The sequence below is a fragment of the Mauremys mutica genome, chromosome 1 (genome assembly GCF_020497125.1).
Source record: "Mauremys mutica isolate MM-2020 ecotype Southern chromosome 1, ASM2049712v1, whole genome shotgun sequence".
In the NCBI taxonomy this organism is placed as follows: domain Eukaryota; kingdom Metazoa; phylum Chordata; order Testudines; family Geoemydidae; genus Mauremys; species Mauremys mutica.
The window spans coordinates 17,864,452-17,884,807 of record NC_059072.1 but is presented as its reverse complement, the minus strand read 5'-3'; the positions used below and the strand labels follow the sequence as shown (position 1 = coordinate 17,884,807).

Here is a 20,356-nt window from a genome sequence, read left to right as displayed (position 1 = left end):
GCATTTCTATAGTGAAGCAGTAAAACCTGCCCCTAGAGTAAGACCTGCCCCTAGAATATTACAACTTCCCATCTCTGCCTTTAGTCAGGGTTAAAACCACTTTCAGTCTCTGTACCTTGTTGCTTTTACTGCCAGGCCCACATGGGATACAAGACTCTTTGCCGTACACCTGATGTATGGACAGATATGTGTTGGCTGGGCACTCCTTGCATTGGTTGGTTTCCTTCTCAATGTAGTGTCCAGCAGGACAGGGGACGCAGGATGACCCAGACTGTTCAGACCCCAGTGCGCAGGCCCGGCAAGACGAGGCAACTCCATCCAACACATTGGTCACTGTTATCGAGTAGATCTTTGCCACGTCGTGTATGAATGGCCTGCTCTGAAACAAACGCAGGAGAAATAACCCCAGAGCTACTTTCGAGTCACACGTTAAATAGTTCACCTATAGTATAGCATAATCAGAATCCGGAATGCTCGTCTTCTGTGCAATAGGGCCCCAAATATGGGAACACATTTAAGCATGTAGTTAGCTTTAAAAATGTGTGTCACAGGGTGGGATGGCCCTTTAAGGGGGTTGGGCTTAGCCCCTATCTGTGACTAATAAGCTGCGGCTCAGGTGATGGGGCTGAGGCAAGGGATCAGGTGATAGGAACAGGTGACTTGCAGACTAAGATAAAAGGCCAACAAGCAGCTTAGCTGAGCATGGTACCAGTGATACCTGCTCTTCCAGGAGAGCCTGGGTCAGGGGAAGGGGCCTATTTTGTCTGTTTTGATTTAGGTTTAACCAGTTTGGTTTGAAAAATGAAACTTAACCCTGAAGTAAAGGGATTGAAATTGTTCTGCTGTTGAGAATGTTATTTAATGCACTGGTTGGTGTGTTGACCCACTAGTTTACAATGGGCCTAAGTCCCATTGACTTTAATGGCACTTGAACACTTGCTTAAGATGCTTTTCTGAATAGTGGCTTGGTAAGTTCATATTTAACAGATGGGGAAACTGAGGCAGGAAGGTTCACTGCTCAAGGTCACAGGAAGAGACAACTTCAGAGCAACAACTAAAACTCAGAGGTTCCTGACTAACAGTGTGTGCTCAGACCATTCCCTCAATTGAGAGACAAATGCCTAAAACTCCTGGCCATTCTCCACCTCCACCTCATTCTAGATTATCAAGTTCACCAGCACCTGACTGGTCTAAATGTGGTTCCTAAATTCATGTCTAAGGGATAAGATCATACCTGAAATTATTTGTTTAGCTAAATCATGTGTTGAGGCTGAAGAAAAGGGGAATATAATTAGGGAAGGGATTTTCTTTTCTTTTCACTGTTTAAAAAAATGTTTAAAGTGAATTTTGTGTTGCGTTGACAGACCTGGAGGCTAAGTCCTTTACCTCAGAAAAGGTAGCACCTAGGCATGATTGCTCACAATCACATCACCAAGGTACCCGATGGAGAACTAGTCTCCATATTGAGTCAGTCCTATCTCTACTGAGATTACATGGTGCCAAGTTGGTGATAGTGGCTTTGTGTCTACTAAGAACTACTTTACCAATTCATTTCACATAAGCTACTAAGCAGTCATTTGATGGTGATGACTTGGTCTTAATTCCAACAGTGCATGTTTATTCTATATTATAAATGAAACAATGTATATTTGGTATAGAAGTGGTCCTTAACTAGTCAATATGGACTGCAAGAGCCGCTATAATGGCAGTGGAGCAATACGCTGGTGTCCTACATGCAGGAGTCGGGATAAGAGGAGAGAGCAGAAAACTATGGCACTTAACTGCTGTAACTCCTTCAGTTCTCACAATTACTAAAATCTAACCAAAAATGTAGGAAAAGGACACTGAAATGAAAATTGTGGGAGAACTGCCTCAGTTGTAGATTATACAGAAAGATGGAAGATTCACTATCCCTGTTGCTGCCTGGGACACTGGGCACCAGGCCACAATCAGTGAAACTATCTTGAAACCCCCAAAAGAACTATTGGCAGAGGAAGTCTCAATACCAGTTGGCCTATGAATGTGAGACAAGATATGGTGTTACAGTGCCTTGTTACTCCAGAATAACCTATAAAGAACACAGGAAAACTCAAAGATAAATACATGATGATATCTTCCTTGGGTTGTCCTCAATGAAGACGTTTGTTCAATGGGCTGAGTTTGGTGGAAGAGATGAACCAACTAGTAACACATAACCTGTGTTGAAGAAAAGCACTGTGCTACCTTCAGAGGTTAATCTATGCAAGGAGAGTTCATGTATATAAGAAGACTGCCTCCTAACACTGCCAGGGTTAAGGAGACCTTGGGTTAAGTTCAATGTAGATACTGCTCACACAAATTAGAGCTTCTTCAACATGCCTCTAAACCTGATAAAGCCAAAAGGCCCAATTTCAGCAAAGTTCTTAAGCAGATGCCTAATTTCAAGCACGAGAATAGTTGCACAGACAGTTCTTTCACACTTTTTCCAATGGAGTTGCTCCCAAGGTCAAAGCTAGGCATGTGCTTAAGTACCTTGCTGAATCATGGCCCAAATGCAAGGTGCTGAGAAAGACATAACAGGATGGACAACGTACAAGTGCAAGCGCAGGAAGCTTATGCTCATAACATTTTCTCTCTCCTCAGTTTCCCAATTCAGCATTTTTCAGGTCACTCTCTACCATTACTAAAGCAAGACAACACCTACTTTGTGTCAGATGGAAGCAAATTAGGATCTGAAATGAGGGACATCCCTTCCAATACGGGGGAGTCAACTGGATCATTATTAACCTTTTTTGGAGATCGCCCAAGATCTTTTGCTTTTAGAAATTTACTCAACTTTTCCAGCTCCTCGCTATTTTCTATGTCATTTCTTCCTTTTTACCCATCCACTTTCCATCTCCCTACTCAGCCACTATTGGAAGTCTGATATATCCACAACCACAAATCCAGATGACAGAAAGTGGACAGTTAAGTTGGACAGGAGGTCTACCATCTGCCAGCTTCCTCTATAAATGAACTGAGAAACAAGCTGGAGTGGAGTTCTGGGCCCTTCGAGCAAAAGTCAAGAGGAGGCTATGTTGTTAAATACTGGACTTAAAGCAAACATCTAATACTTACATCTTGGCCCCGGTTTGTCCTCTGGAAGGCCCATGTGAATGTGAAGGAAGCATTTTTGGAGATAATGTGAGTGTAAGATTGTTTCTCCTTCGTCTTGCCCCAGGATTCCACCACATTCGTGTTTTTTCTATTAACATCCTAAAAATGTACATAGTAGAATTAAAAACAATACTGTGGAATGAAGCTGTGAAATATTAAATGCCAGTGTGTTACAGTAATAGCTATGAGACCTTAGCGACTCCCCAGAGTTACACAGTGGATGAGTGGCAAAAATCAGGAATAGAACTTAACTTTTCAGAGTGCAATTCCCATGCCCTGTATCCTGAACCGTGATACGGGGAGGGATAGCTCAGTGGTTTGAGCATTGGCCTGCTAAACCCAGGGTTGTGAGTTCAATCCTTGAGGGGGCCACTTAGGGATCTGGGGCAAAAATTGGTCCTGCTAGTGAAGGCAGGGGGCTGGACTCAATGACCTTTCAGGGTCCCTTCCAGTTCTAGGAGATTGGTATATCTCCAATTATTACCTTTACCTTTTTATACTACTATACTTGAGAGGTCAAAACCCCGATCATATTGTAGTCAATAAGAGTTTTGCCAATGGATTGAATGATGCAGAATTTAGTCCTTTGTCGTATTCTTTTAAAATAATCAGACAGCAGAAAAGAACAGAATCATTACCATGAGTGATGGAGAAGCCCTGCTTGAGCATCAGATAAATACCCCTACAAGGGCACTGCAGATATTAAACTAATGTCACAGTTACTCTTAGTGATAATAAACCTAGCATAGCTAATTCATGCCCATATACAACTATGAAAGAGATACGTGGAAGACCAAGATCATATCTCGCTGCTATACAGATAGGGGTCTCACTTACCACCATAAAGTACATCACGCAATCTGCAGAACAGATGGTCTCAAAAATAAAACTAATTCGTCCTAGTTCTGACCCGGTTGCTCCTGTCACCGAAGTTGGAGGTCTGTTTAAGAGACAGAAAATGAAATATTTAACAGGTGCTCTAAGGACACCTAGCAGTCAATTATGCCGATTGTTTTTTTAATCAACAAGAGAGGAGAAGAAATTCACTCACATGAAACCTGTCTTAATGTAACGGGTATTTGTACTGGTATCACTACTTCAATTCAGGGGTGGGGGGTGATTTTTTATTATTTTTTTACAATGAACACATAGTTTTACCTGTCTGGATCCCTGGGCAGTCCAGTCAGCTGTCAGGGCTTTTCAGGCCTAATGCCTGGGTGCCCTCTCCAGCCCAGTCTCTATTCAAGCAAAAAAGCATTTGCAGGTGTCCAAGCAGGCTCAGTTAGTGTCTCTCATTGGGCCCCTTTGCACTGGCTTCCTGCCCAGCTACTGCTGCTCCCTATAAGTCCCATGCAGATCCACACCCAGCTGTGAGGTCTGGCAGCCACAGCCTGTTCCACATGCAGTTCTGTCCACAATTCCTGGGGCTTCTCTCCAGCTTCCTGCTGCCATGTGGCTCTCATCTCCAAACAGAGGTTGGCCACTTCCCCTTTCGGACCTTCCTCCCTACCTGGCCATGGGAAGGGGAAAGTGCATGGGGAGGAGACTGATGGGAAACATAATCCCTGCATAGCCAGGAGAAAGGGGATGTATGATGGGGAGGGGGCTGATGGGAGTTGTAGTCCCCCGGTTTGCAAATCCATCACATGTTCAACACCACCTTTCTCCCTGTGAAGGCAAGACCCTAGTGAAGGAGAGCTGATTGAGCATGTCAGAGAGGACACACACACATTCAGAGACACTGTGATCTCTTTCTTGGAGACTTTTCTTTTTTGCCTTTCTTTTTTGTTGTTATCCCTTAATCTAAAATAAAAGTCAGTCATATGGCTGCACGTTGTGTATGGGAATACATCACACCGCTGACTTCAGTAGGATTGCTTATGTAAGTAAGCGCTGCAGGGTCACAACCTAGGGCCTGATTCAGATCTCACTGGTTTGACTTCAATGGAATTGCACCTGATTTGCTCCAGCCAAAGTGAGAGCACAATATGGCCCTTAGTCACTGGCCAAGGCCCTGATCCTGTTATCATGTGCAATGACTTCACTCCACACAGCTGTAAGAAGCCTGACTGCAGATTCAAGGCTTATGTTGTCAACAGTCCCAATCACAATAAATACTGGATAATGAGTTACTTATGGATGATCTAGTACTGGAGAATCAGGCTTGGTCTATGCTACCACTTACATCAGTATAAGTTATGTCACTCAGGAGTATGAATGAGCCATCCCTTTGAGCAACATAAGTTACACCAAGCTAACTACCGGTGTGGACAGTGCTATGTTGGCAGGAGAGCTCCTTCCACTGACATGACTCCCGCCTCTCGTGGAGGAGGATTTATTATGCTGATGGGAGAGCTCTCTCCTGTCAGCACAGAGTGTCTTCACCAGATGCACTACAGCAGCGCAGCTGCATCGGTGCAGCTGTACCACTGTATCGCTTCTAGTGTTGACTAGCCCATAGTAACTTTCTTTCCATTGTATTCCAAACATGAGCCAACGTGAAACGGGTACAAGAGGAAAAATACAAGAAAAATTGACAAAGAAACTATGTTCCTTACTTAAATCCTGGGATATGCAGGTTCAGGATAAGATAATCATTGTCAGAGCCCCCTGCCCCACTCTGGATGTGATCACCAGCCACCTCCCAGCCTGCAAAGGAAAGGCCATTTTTTATACAAGAAACAGTCAATTTATTTAAATATGCAAGTCTCTCTATATAATGTACTTTTCAAAATTATTTAGTAAATATATTATTTAAAAAAAAATCTTTAGACTAAATTGTAAAGTCCTAATAAACTGTTTTAAGAATGGCCGTACTGGGTCAGTCCAGTATTTTTAATCAGTCCTTGTATGGAACAGCTTCCATATCTGTAATCAATTGTGTTGCCCTTCTCTATAGCTTTTTCAAGTCCATCTAGCCCTGTATCCTGTCTTCCAGCAATGGCCAGTGCCAGGTGCTTCAGAGAAAATGAACAGAACAGGTCACACCTCAACTGCTAGAAAAGGGCCTCATCCTCCCTGATTGAACTAACCTCATTATCTCTAGCCTGATTCTTGCTTGCATATTTATACCTGCCTCATCCAACGAAGTGGGTATTCACCCACGAAAGCTCATGCTCCAATACGTCTGTTAGTTTATAAGGTGCCACAGGACTCTTTGCTGCTTTTACAGATCCAGACTAACACGGCTACCCCTCTGATACAGAACAGGGCAATTATCGAATGATACATCCCCTGTTGTCCAGTCCCAGCTTCTGACAGTCAGAAAGTTAGAGACCCCCACAGCATGGGGGTGCATCCCTGACCATCTTGGCTAATAAACACTGATGGACCTATCCTCCATGAACTTATCTAATTCTTTTTTTTTTTAAACACACACATACTTTTGGCCTTTGCATCCCCGCGCAACGAATTCCACTGTTTGACTGTGCATTGTGTGAAGAAGTACTTCTTATGTTTGTTTTAAACCTGCTGCGTATTAATTTTATTGGGTGACCCATGATTCTTGTGTTATGTGAAAGGGTAAATAACACTTCCCTATTCACTTTCTCCACACCATTCTTGATTTTATAGACCTCTATCATATTTCCCCGCGCCCACCCCCCACCCCCGTCATCTCTTTTCTAAGCTGAACAGTTCCAGTCTTTTTAATCAGTCCTTGTATGGAACAGCTTCCATATTCGCAATCAATTGTGTTGCCCTTCTCTATAGCTTTTTCAAGTCTAATATTTCTTCTTTGAATTGGGGTAACCAGAACTGTATGCAGTTTTCAAGGTGTGGAGGATTTATATAGTGGCATTATGATATTTTCTGTCTTATTATACATCTCTTTCCTCATGGTTCCTAACATTCTGTTATGCTTTTTGACTACCGCTGCACATTGAGCAGATGTTTTCAGAGAACTATCCACAATGACTCCAAGATTTTTTTTTTCGGGGGGAGTGGTAATAGCCCTCATTCTCTTTCATCTCCTGGAAGTTAGCTATTAATTGTCAATTTCACATGCAAATGATACCATGAAGTCATGATTTATCAAAGCAATTGAAATTCTATGGAGTGTGACATACAAGAGGTCTGACTACATGATCATAATGTCCTTCAAAATCTACGAATTTGCGGAAGTACATCCCTATTCAGCAAAGAACGTAAGCACCTGAAGTTAAGCATGCGCTTCTGTGCTTTGCTGAATCAAGGACTGAATTACATCATCCTAGCAGTTTTAGCATGTAAAATGGAGAACAGTTGTTCACCAAGACCCTTATACAGAACAAGAACAATTTCTCATAGGCACTAATAGAAGGATGGGTTGGAAAAAATTTTAACAGGAATATTTTCACAGGGGTCCTGCGGTGGCTCTCTGCTGCCATCTCAGCGCACATGCAGGGAGACTGCTTTGAAGGCACCTGGCTGGCTTGACGCAAAGATTGAAAACTTTGTATGTTTTCAAAAACACTAATAAAATGTCCTTGAAAGTCACAGTGATCATGAAGCATTAGGTAAGACACAAATGGAAAGAATCAACAATAGAACTCGGAGAGGACTTTTTTTTCTAATATAGACCTTTAGATGCCTAACTGTACTATGGGCCACATTCTCAGCTGGTATAAATTGGTGTAGCTCCAGGGAAGTCAACGGAGCCAAAACATTTACACCAGTTGTTGAATACCAAAAAGGAGAAAATAAATATCCTCAAGTTTTAGGTCTATTAGAGGTATCAAATCCTTATGCAGCGAGAGAAAGAAAAGGAGCTGCATGTTGGGATGAACTGCATAAAGCACATATATTCACTGGAATAGGCACTCAAATACTATGGTGAGTGGCACCCACGAAAGACAGACAAGATACAAAGACCGGCTCACCATTCATTCCATCACACTTTGAATTGCCAACATTAAAACAAGAAGTCTTCATATTGACTGGCAGAACGTTCCACCATTTATATTCAAGCCCGAGAGCTGGTTCAGTCCCAGCAGGGCAGGCCTTGCATTCTACAAGCAGAGAAAGGCAGGAAAAGAAAATTACACACAATAAATGAATATCAAACACAGCGCTTTAAAAAAAACCAACTCCATAACCATTAGTGTTTCATTCAGGGCAGCCGTGAGCAAATCTGAAGACACAGTTCAAAAGAAACAATTAATCCCTTTAAAAATGAACAGCCAATGACCACATAGAATCAGATCTGTAGAACTTTCTCCCAGCTGGAATGACAGAGGCCTCATTGCAGATGATACTTTGAATCAAATCAGCTGGACTAATGAACTGTAGGGAACAAACAGGCACCAGCAGAGGGATGGACTAGATGGAATGTTTTGTCTGGAATAGTTATGATTCCATTCTCAGAGAGCTTAAAAAATAACTTTAAATATGTGCATACCAGCCAAGAGACATTACAACAAAGCATTCTGGAGATCAACTGGGGCACTGCTGTTCTTCATGTTCTCCATCTCTCCCTCCCTTCCCCAATCCTGCTCCGATGTCATTTAACCAATATCTATTTTACAGACCAGAACACTGACTGACAGGGACACGTCACAGAAATGTAGGCCACACACAAACAAGTGACAGCCTCCAGAAAAACAAGCAAAGTCTGTAGGCGTCTAACTGCCATAAGTTATTGAGATGGTGCATTCACCAAATAATTGACCTCATACCCTTTGTTCCATCCGAAATCATGCCCTGAGGGCAAGGAGCGCAGGAAGATGATCCATTGTTGTAAAACCCAGGGTTGCATGGCGGACAATCCTTCTTCTCTCCAGAAGGAGGCAGTTTCAACGCTTCAGGAAGATCCTCCCTGCAGATTTTAGGCTCTATCCATTTGTACATTATCTGAGTCTGAAATTGAAAGGTATTTGAGTCACACATTACATTAGATGGCATTAAGACTCAAAGCTGGTTAAGTTCCTAATTAATGTTCATCTGAAGGCGCTGGATGTTTTCAGGGGGACCCAGACATGACAAAATGAAAACCAGAGAGTTTTGGACAATAATGTTAAGTGAATACAAGGGAGTCATGGGAGGAGAGAGGAGACTGGGGTCACGGAGGACTCCAAGATTTTAGGCCATAAGAGCAAAGGTTTGACTGTGAAGGGTGTTAGTGAAGTCAGAAACATGGGACAAAGGACTTTTTACCTAGGAGAAGGATTCAGTGCCTGAAGCATTCAGTAGGAGCAAGTTATGGTGTAGGCAGGAGCCGAGAGAGTCAAGACAGGCAGATAAAGGAGAGTCTGACAGGGTGGGATGTCATTTTATCACACACACTTGCACACAGACACTCACACACTTGCACACAAGCTCACACACCCCCACACTCATCCCTAGGTCATTTGACAAAACTGCTAGGTTCACACTGCTGAAATCAATCACACAAGGACTACTGCAATTACCTGTGCTAGGCTTCCTGAATCCCTACACTCTAACCTCCAGCAGATCCAGTAGCACAGACTGCTTTCTCATGCCAGTAGCATCACCCCATCCCTCTGTCACCTTCATTATAAACTCTCCTTGCATCTCTCCACTTTAATCCCATGATCTCATAGCCTCCTTCTGCCCTAAGCTTCTCTGTATCCCCTCCCATAAGTTAGGGCTCTTCACCACTGGAAGTAGGGGGCCTCTCTTGCACTTTGGATGCCACATCTGGAGCTTTCTTCCCCTGCCCCATTTCCTTCTACACATGGAAGCCATCAGCTTCCAGCATGGATGCCTGAAGACAGGAGCCTAAATCCATAGCGAGGCACCAAAATAAGTGACCTGATTTTCAAGAGGACAAGCATCTGTTTTTATTAATTATTATTATTATTCATTTTTTGTATTGCAGTAGCATGCAAAGGCCCAAATCAAGATCAGCATCCCACTGTGCAAGGTGCTGTACACACACAAGAATCTACAGCCTTCCTCTGATGAGCTTACGATATAATTTAAAACTAGATGCAAAAAGTGAGTGTAATAAGCAATATGAGGAAAGGATGAGAGTAACAGTAATAAGATCGCAGTTACATAGGCTGTCCATGTGCACAATTTGATGGCTACAAATCAGCTGAAAGTACGTTTCTCTTCTATTAACAAACAAATATCAGTTATCTCTGACTGCCATTCCCATCAATATGGGCCTGACCCAAAACCCAATGATATTGGTCTGTCTTTTCAATGTGCTTTGGATCAGGCCTTAGTTGGTTGATTTCTTTTAGGCACCGCAGCAGATCTCCATTGACTTCCAATTTGAACATGTTGGCTTTAATCACTTTCCCTCTTTAAACCAGGCTTTAAAAAACAAAAACTTTCTATTTTCCCTGAACCATTTTATTGACTTTTTTCTGTGAAGTGTTTGGGATGCTCTGTATAAAGAACACATACAAAGAATACTTCCTTCCCCTGCCCCATTTTGAAAACTGAGCGTATTTTGAGGCATTTGTATATGAGAACTTCACAAGCTGAACATTATCTCAAGACTTGCCTATACTTTGAAAAATTCTGAATTTCTCTCCAATCCTTTCAGTGAACACATGTTTAGAAGGGAAATGAGATCAGGCAGCACAAGCCGCCTTTTCCTGAACCCCCAGGATTGACTTATGTGCAGTGAAATTTTATTTGTTCATTTGACATACAGCTCAGACTGTGCTATTCGATCCCCCATGAGCAGACTTGAGTCCATGCAAAGCTCAGCTGCCATCCCAAGAGTCACACATTACATTAGATGCTTTTGCTGCTGTGCCAAGCTTCCAGCCTCTTTACAGGTATAAGCTGAAGGGTAACATGATTGTGGGACTGTCTTGTCACGATCCCTAGCACGTACAACAGTTTCTTCCACAAATCAGGTATGTCCCACATCCTTAAAGGGTTTACCACTAGTATTAACTCCTCTGTCTTGACCCATAGATGAAGTAGCAAAAGACACAAGATTAACAGCAAATCTTTGGCAGACAGGCTCTGTGTGACGGTATACCCCATAAGGCTTCACGGGAATATGCTTATGAATGTATATATGATATAACTGGAATATGTTTTATGCCACATATGCCATGTAACATATTGATGTAAAGGTTATGAGCTACTGAATACATTCCTCCCATTTGTAGGCATGGAGCATTTTTGTACTTGCAGTCAGGCATATTGGCTGTATCCTTGCTTGATTTCTAAGAAGCCTTAGTAAAGCATTTGGTCAGCTTCTTGAGAAAGGAATGTGCAAATTAAGTGCCCAATCAAGAACCACTTAAGCTAACAATGAACTCAAAGACACCAATCCACATCGGAGCTTTCCCAGAAATGTGGCTTGCCTGGTAAGAAACTCAGTCATGCACAGACATGTGACTTGCCCATGTGACTCCAAAACTCCATCTTAGAGCTAGACTTTGAATAGGAGAGAGGAGTGGGTCTCCACCCACAAGAGAAAGTCTACTTAAACCCCTGGGAGACCCCTCCATTTTCTCTTCAGCTAGCTAAAGAGAGAGCCTCCCACCCCCAAGGATACTTGGAAGAAACTGGAAGAAAGGACAGTAACTACAGGAGGTGTAAGTGATTGCTGGACCCAGACTAGAAGGAGACTAGTCTGTAAAAGGAAGCTTACTGGGTGAGGTTTTTATCTGTATTCAGTTTTCTTAGACATAGACTTGCGTGTTCTATTTTATTTTGCTTGGTAATTCACTTTGTTCTGTCTGCTATTACTTGGAACCACTTAAATCCTACTTTCTGTATTTAATAAAATCACTTTTTACTTAATACATACTCTGGGTTAAGTAATAATATCTGGGGAGGGGGCAAACAGCTGTGCATCTCTCTCTATCAGTGTTATAGAGGGCGAACAATCTATGAGTTTACCCTGTATAAGCTTTATACAGGGAAAAACGGATTTATTTGGGGTTTGGACCCCACTGGGAGTTGGGCATCTGAGTGTTATAGACAGGAACACTTCTTAAGTTGCTTTCAGTTAAGTCTGCAGTTTTGGGGCACATGGTTCAGACCCTGGGTCTGCGTTGGAGCAGACAGGCATGTCTGGCTCAACAAGACAGGGTGCTGGAGTCCCAGGCTGGCAGGGAAAGCAGGGGCAGAAGTAGTCTTGGCACATCAGTTGGCAGCCCCAAGCGGGTTTCTGTGATCCAACCCATTACACTCTATTCACACAATTTGTGTCTATTACCTTTTTCACTTCCTTTGTGTACCATGATAGGTGCCCTGATGCAGATTCTTCTGCTTCTTTGGAGAAGACTTTTAATTCAGGCATGTGTTTGAAGCTTTGGCAAGGAAAGGGTGTACTGCAGCCATGCCTGCCCTCGGCCCCTCCCTCTGGAATTTCTCTAGGCTGGACCCCACTCCCTTGTGAAGCTTTACCCCTGCAGAGATTTTTTCCCTCCTGCCTTAAAGAAACAGTTTTATCTCTTACAAGCGTAGCAGGAACATGTTGCAGTGGAGTGTTTTGGATTGCTAAGACCCCTTTGGACACCTCACTTTCTGTTCCCAAAAGGTTAGCTGGAGGGGCTCTCACCTCCAGGAGATCTCACCCCCAGTTTTCCCTTAAACCCTCATCCACAGGAGAGGGGTCTGGCATCTTAAATGCAGATTTTTCACCCTCCTCCTGGGAAAGAGCCTCCCTACAAAAGGTGGACGGATTCTCCAGTCCCCCCTCACCTTCCGTCTGGGCTTCCCTCTCTGGGCTCCCCTCTGGGTCAGACTCCTGCATCCCCAAAAAGGGAAGCTGACCCTGGTCCAGCTGTTGGATCACAGCTACCAGCTATGACAGACCCTTCCCTGGCCAGCAAAATCTCCTCCCCTCCACCCCCCGCTTCCCTCAGGTTGGGCTGGCTTCAGGCTACAGAGTCCCTGGGGTCTGTTCCCACCAGAGCAACCCCCAACTTCCACCTTTGGGATACATGTCTCTGTGCACCCCAGGGCAGGCCCTGTCCCCTGCTGACCTGGAACTTCCTGGCAGTCAGCAGCTGGGGTGGCCTCCCTGCTACAAGGTAGAACATTCCCCTCCCCTGGGCAGATGATCATGGGACAAGAGCTGGCTTTGTCCAGCCCCTCCCTCTGGGACCTGCCTGGAGCCCCTGGCTACAGGAACTGGTTACAACCATCCCTGCCCCCAAAGCTGCATTCTTTACTGCTACAGAGGAATCTAAGAGACACCCTCCTATTCCCCCAGCAGTCCATGTGACTTCACCTTCCCCCAAGGCTTTTAGCACAAGATTCCTTCTCACTGCTAACCAACCCTGGGACAGATTCTGCCACATTAAAGAAATCATTCCCCAGTAGAAACGGTGCAAAATTGTGTGCAATTGTTAGCTCAGCCTGCAAACAACCAGTTTCCATGTGCACCTTAGCTAAAAGTGCAAGGACTCTGTAACCGCCTACCAGTTCTAATTCTGCCATTTTCCCTGGCAACAAATCCTTGTCCTGGATCAGGTCCCTCCTGATCACAGAAACCTCAGCCCCTGTATCTCTCAATCCAATGTGTAATTTACCATTAAGATTAACAGCATCCATATACTCAGGGGCGGCGAGTTATATGGGCCCATGGGGCCCAGGCCCCACCAATAATCCAGGAGCTGGGCTCAGCCCCACCAATGTTTGGGCCCCAGGCCCTGTGCTGGGGGTCCCCGCGTTGCAACACCCGGCGCTCTCACTCACCGCAGCGGCAGCTCCCGGGAGGGGCCTCAGGAGCGACTGGACTCCCAGCCCATTGGCTGGGAACCCCAGCCAATGGGAGCTGCCGGGGGTGGTGCCGGAGCTGCCTGGCCGCGCCTCCACAGCAGGGAGGGGGAGCGAGCCACAGGCAGCGGCTGAGCCCTGGGCATTGCGAGCAGCAGACAGACACAGACGGTGAGCTGTGGGCAGCCAGACACACACAGCCGGGGAGGGGGGGTTGGTGGGGACAAACACACACAGCCAGGGGATTGTGGGACAGACACACACGGGGGGGATGGACGAACAGACAGACAGACACAGCCTGTGAGCTGTGGGGGCAGCCAGACACACACACACAGCCGGGGAGGGGGGGGTTGGTGGGGACAAACACACACAGCTTGGGGGTTGTGGGACAGACACACACAGCGGGGGGCAGACAGACAGACAGACAGAGCCGGGGTGAGTGGGGGGCGGTTGGTGGGGAGAAACAGACACAGCCAGGCGGTTGGGGGTTGTGGGACAGACACACACAGCGGGGAGCAGACAGACAGACAGACACAGCCTGTGAGCTGTGGGGGCAGCCAGACACACACACACAGCCGGGGAGGGGGGGGTTGGTGGGGACAAACACACACAGCTTGGGGTTGTGGGACAGACACACACAGCGGGGGGCAGACAGACAGACAGACACAGCCGGGGGGGGGGGTTGGTGGGGACAAACAGACACAGCCAGGGGGTTGGGGGTTGTGGGACAGACACACACAGTGGGGGGCAGACAGACAGACAGACAGAGCCGGGGGTTGTGGGACAGACAGACACAAGGACACAGCCAGGGGGTTGTGGGACAGACACACACAGCCGGGGGTTGTGGAACAGACCGACACAAGGACACAGCCAGGGGGTTGTGGGACAGACAGACGGACACAGCCGGGGGAGATGTGGGGACAGACAGATGGAGTCGTAGGTGGGGAAAGGAGCAGCAATGGGCACCCCGGGGCTGGTATAAAATACACAGGATGGGGGGGGGGCTTCCTGAGGGGACTATAGCAACACCCCCCGCAGAGCAGACCCAGGTTGCAGCTGGCTCCGCCCATCACAGCCCCCTGCCCCACAGAGACCCACACAACCCTCTGCCCCCTCGAGAGACTCCCAATGACCCCTGTCACTCCTCTCCAAAGAGCCCTCCCCTTTGTGCCAGCCCACTCCCCTCCCCCACTGCCTCCCCTCCTCCAAAGCTCCCTACAATCTCCCCCTTTGCCTTCCGCCCCCCAGCCCAGCCCATTCCATTGGCCGGGAGGCTCCCAGTCTAGTAGCTAGCAGGGCCCATGGGAGCTGCACCTGAGGCAGGGTGCCTGCCTGCAGATGCAGACCTGCCTGGCTGTGCCTCCACAGCACAGGGAGGGGGAGCCACAGGTGAGCAAGCCCTGGTCATCATCATCATCACAGGCCCAGTAATTCTCTGGATATTTAATTTCACTGAGGCAAAATGTGTGCAATTTTATGGGTTGAATGATTGAATGACATAATACCCACCTGCCTGCATTGTCCGTCACTAAGTCCAGTAATTTTGTCAAGTGTTTGTTGCACAACATGGTGGTGCCTACCCCTACCTTGTGCTTCAGGGGGTGATGGGGTCAGGGCAGCCTGTTATAGAACTACCTGATTAGTAATTGGATATGTTGGCTGGCATCTTTTTTAGTAATTGGATATGTTTGCTCCCCCTGATGTTAGAACCTGGCTACACCACTGGGGAGGGGAGCTTCCTAGACCTGTGCAGCTGGGGCTTAGGTGAATTTTGTGATACTGTGCCCCTTCCCAGCTACCACCCTGCAGTCCCCACTCCTGCACCATGCTGGGCAAGGGGCAGCCCCATCCCCAGTGAGGCTATGGTGAGGGGTGGCAGCAGGGGAGGCCATACGTGATGGCAACCTCCCCCCTCGGTACCCACCATAGGGGAGCCGAGTGGGCCTTCTGGACCTGAGAGGGACCCTAGGAGCATGTGCAGTGAACTGCGGGGGAGAGGAGGGGTCCCTCCCCTGGAGCTTGCTGCTGCCAGGGAGGGTGGAGGGGAGTCCTCTTTGGCCCTAGCCCTGGGGCAGCCTGTCTGAACCCCAAGTTCCTTATCCCCAGCCCTGCCCCAGAGTCCTCACCTGACTGGAAAAACACGCAACTTAAATTTGGTGGTCAGTTTAGAGTATCATAGAATATCAGGGTTGGAAGGGGCCTCAGGAGGTCATAAGGTCCAACCTCATGCTCAAAGCAGGACCAATTCCCAACTAAATCATCCCAGCCAGGGCTTTGTCAAGCCGGGCCTTAAAAACCTCTAAGGAAGGAGATTCCACCACCTCCCTAGGTAACCCATTCCAGTGTTTCACCACCCTCCTAGTGAAAAAGTTTCTCTTAATATCCAACCTAAACCTCCCCCACTGCAACTTGAGATCATTACTCCTTGTTCTGTCCTCTGCTACCACTGAGAACAGTCTAGATCCATCCTCTTTGTAACCCCCTATCAGGTAGTTGAAAGCAGCTATCAAATCCTCCCTTATTCTTCTCTTCTGCAGACTAAACCATCCCAGTTCCCTCAGCCTCTCCTCAGAAGTCATGTGCTCCAGCCCCCTAATCATTTTTGTTGCCCTCCACTGGATTTTCCAATTTTTCCACATCCTTCTTGCAATGTGGGGCCCAAAACTGCACGTAGTACTCTAGATGAGGCCTCACCAATGTTGAATAGAGGAGAATGATCATGTCCCTCGATCTGCTGGCAATGCCCCTACTTATACAGCCCCAAATGATGTTAGCCTTCTTGACAAAGGCCAGAGGAGGGAGTGTTAGTGCCTGTGTGGACTTCTGAGAAGTGCATGGGGTGGAAGGAGATGCTGGGATGCTCTGGAACCACTCCTTCAAAGCCAGTCAGGACTCTGCGGGAGTCTCCTCTCTGAGCAGACTGTCTCCAGGGCAAGAAGCTTACACCTTCCTGGGTCTGACCTCAGAGCATTCAGCATGCCCTTCCACACCATGCACTTTCCGCAGTGAGTCCGCCCAGGCGGGGTCCTGGGGCAGCCAGAGGTCCCTGCACCCCAACTCGGCAGTCAGATGTGACTCTCAGCCAGACTGTAAAACAGAAGGTTTATTAGATGATGGGAACACAGTTTAAACAGAGCTTGTTGGTACAGAAAACAGAACCCCTCGGTCAGGTCCATCTTGCGGGGTGGGGAGCCCAGAACCAAGTTCTGAGTCTCTCCCCATTTCCCCAGCCAGCTCCAAACTGACACTCCCTCCTCTGGCCTCTGTGTCTCTTCCGGACAAGGAGGCCACCTGATCTCTTTGTCCCCAACACCTTCAGTTGGCATCTTGCAGGGGAAACTGAGGCACCCACACAGTATTCAGAGAAAATATTAAGAACATTCCCACTTCATCACAACAGGTACAACAAAATATAATACTGTATATTGAAGTAGGCAAGTGCTGCTTCTGACTTTCCACTTTTAATTGACCCTTGTAATCTTGTGGCGCTGACGCGTTGTAGCTTCATTTTATATCGGCTTACAGGGCGGGAGCGGGGGGGCACCACCATTTTGGGCCCCACCAAAAATTATACAAACCTGCCGCCTATGCATATACTCACTGCTTGGTTGGGTAGAAGCAACCTTTACAAATCCTGTGTGGAAAGAGGCAGCAGCCAGACTCTGAGAAGCAGCAGCTTCATGTGTTACCTGCTGCCTGTTCCCTCTTAGCCAAGGACAGTTATTCCTCAGGTGCTCAGTGGACTTACAATGATATCACCTTTTGGGCTCCTCTGCTTGTACAGGAGATTTGTGACAAGTAATAAGGGAATGGGGAGGTAAACGCCCAGCCTCCTTTTTCACAGGGGTAAAACGGTGATTTTGCTTTCCCCCAACCCTGTACCCCTCTGCCAGTGGTTTATGTTGAATTGTCCTTGCTCATAAGAGAGTCTGTAAATACAGCTGCATTCACCTTTTTGTCCCATAAATACTGTTTTACATCATCATTGCACATATTCAGGAATTGTTCCTGAGTAACCAAATCACACATTCCTTCAAAGCTTGTAATGCCTTTCCCCCTCACCCACTTATCTACCAAATCTCTCATTTCATTTACATAAGCCACATTACTCAATCCAGATCCCTTCTTAAGACTCCTGAATTTAACCCTGTATGTTTCAGGTGTAACCTGAAACTTTCAAAACGAGTTCCTTAAATTTACCATAGTTTGAAGCATGATCAATAGGCATCTCATTGAATATGTCCATAGCTCTGCCAGTCAATTTTGCTAGCAATGTGTTCCTCTTTTGATCTCCGGGGATAGCATGGAGGGTGCACAGTCTCTCAAGGAGATGAAATATTCAGCAATATCGCTGGATTCACCATACTGTGGACATAGTCACTCCCATTTGTGGATTTTGGGGAAAGCTGAGCCAGCAGTTGGAGAGTTTTGTCTCTTCAACTCCATAACAGCCAATTCATGCTTCTGGGACTGTATTTCTCTGTCTCTTAACTCCAGGGCTCTTTTATGGGCAGCCTCCTCTCTGGCTGCCTCTGCCTCCATAGCTCTCTTGTGGGCAGCCTCCTCCCTGGCCGTTTTTGCATTAATTTCCATTTGTTTTAATTCCATCAGTCTTTTATGTTCATTTTCTTTCTCAGCCATTTGCAACCTGTGCAGTTCTAGCTTTTTCTGAGCCTCGCTCTCACTCATGTTGCTGATTTTCCTGCCTCTATTCTCTTCCCCGAAATAAGCAAACAGAAAATAACAAACCAGTAACCACTTTGTCTGTTCTCCAACCACCACACCCAAAACTCACTTAAAATCACTACCAGTATCTGAAAGCAATCAGCTGTGCACAGATCCTGCTCGACTACGCCACTGTGACAGGTTGGATCACGGAAACCCCTTTGGGGCTACCAACTGATGTGCCAAGACTACTTCTGCCCCTGCTTTCCCTGCCAATTTGGGACTCCAGAACCCTGCCTGGTTGTGCCAAACACGCTTGCCGGCTACAAACACAGTCCCAGGTCTGAACCACATTGACTCTTCTGGGCAGTCCCCATATGGTCCCTTGCTTCAAACACTGGAAGAGCTGCAGTCGCCCACACTCATAGGCCCTAGGGTAGGGAAGATTGGTCCCCAAGGGGTAACCAAGGAGAGGAAGAATGGGTAGAGGTCAGGCCCTTTACCCCTGGCCAAGCTAGAGCTGCAAGAAAATTGATTGGCCTGTTAACCCAGAGCGCAGCCTTGGGATGGCCGGCAATGATAGCTGGCACCCCTGCTCTCACTTCGGTGGATGTGACAGAAAGTTCGACTCTCCTCTCCAAGCCAGGATAAGGGATAGGGATTCCCAGATGCTTTGGCCAACAGAGCCCCAATTCTAGATTTGTTGTTGCTCTCTGTACTTTTCTTGGCTTAGGTTTTCTTTTCTCCCTGTCATTCTTTTCTCACTCCCCTTCGTTCTGCTACTTTTCCCTCCCCCTCCTTCTGCTCTCTCCTCCTCCTCTGATGCTTTTTCCTTTTTGTTCTTCCAGCCTGCTGGACTTGAAGCAGGAGACTCAGCTAGTCAGACGAATCCTTATTACTGAAGAAACAAGAAAAAATTCTTAACCAGTCAGGTCTCTGCCCCTCCCCCCACATTAACCTTGTTGTGCCCACCCGGGGGGGGGGGGGAGAGGAGGAGGAGGAGGGAGGCATGCCCCACAGTTTGAAAACTAATGCATTAGGCATTGGATTAGGCCGATAAAGATTCAATAGCTCAAGAGCAGAAAAGTAGATAGGTTCCAAAGTGGAAAAATATATACAGGACTCAATTTGGCAGCATTTTAAATTATAGGCCACTGAGTTCATGTACGTCTCTCTTTACCTCTCTGGAGATGACTGTCGCAATAGAAGATAACTGCCACATAGTAACAGGGGAAATCCAAGGTAAATATGCTGCCCTTTTTGTGTTCTAAGCTGCAGTGCAGTTGACATGGCCTTATGGATTTGCCAGCATATTGTTATTTCTGGAGCAGGTATGCATGTCATTTAAAATAAACTACTACTACTACTACTAGCTCTTGTATAAAGACTCCATGCAATTGAGTAAACATTACACCCACAAGTAATCCTGTTGAACTCAATGTGCATACAAACTAAGCCAATCAGGTTGGGATTTTCAAAGGAGAAAGTCAATGAAACCCAATGGGAATTGGGTGGCTAAATCCCTTAGACCCTTTTGAAAACCTCAAGCTCATGGAAAGACTTCCATCAACTTCAACAGGCTTTGGAGCAATCCCTTAGGACAGTGGTTCTCAACCAGGGGTAAGCAGAGGTCTTCCAGGGGGTACATCAACTCATCTAGATATTTGCCAAGTTTTACAATAGGCTACATAAAAAGCACTAGAGAAGTCAGTACAAACCAAAATTCCATACAGACAATGACTTGTTTATACGCTCTAGACCCTGAAATGTAATTGTGATGAGTTCATTTGATAGTAGTTTGAGGGAAAGGTTATCAAGAAAGCAGGAGTGGTGGACTCGGAGGTCGGCGTTGGGAGGCTAATCAGAGCAAGTGAGCCTTGAGGAGGGACTTGAATTTCACAGATCTATTACAGTG

The 20,356-nt window shown here is 46.4% G+C and overlaps 1 protein-coding gene across 2 annotated transcripts in view; it reads right to left on the bottom strand.

The window, feature by feature from the left end:
• Positions 1–20,356, bottom strand: part of ELAPOR2 (endosome-lysosome associated apoptosis and autophagy regulator family member 2) — a 147,599-nt gene that overhangs the window by 19,188 nt on the left and 108,055 nt on the right. For both annotated transcript variants that reach the window (XM_044978945.1, XM_044978954.1), the window contains 6 exons: positions 8,790–8,970; positions 7,995–8,123; positions 5,694–5,784; positions 3,973–4,075; positions 3,097–3,234; positions 116–379 (listed from right to left, as the gene is read on the bottom strand). In XM_044978945.1, the coding sequence (XP_044834880.1) occupies positions 116–379; positions 3,097–3,234; positions 3,973–4,075; positions 5,694–5,784; positions 7,995–8,123; positions 8,790–8,970 (906 nt within the window). The remainder of the gene's footprint in view (positions 1–115; positions 380–3,096; positions 3,235–3,972; positions 4,076–5,693; positions 5,785–7,994; positions 8,124–8,789; positions 8,971–20,356) is intronic.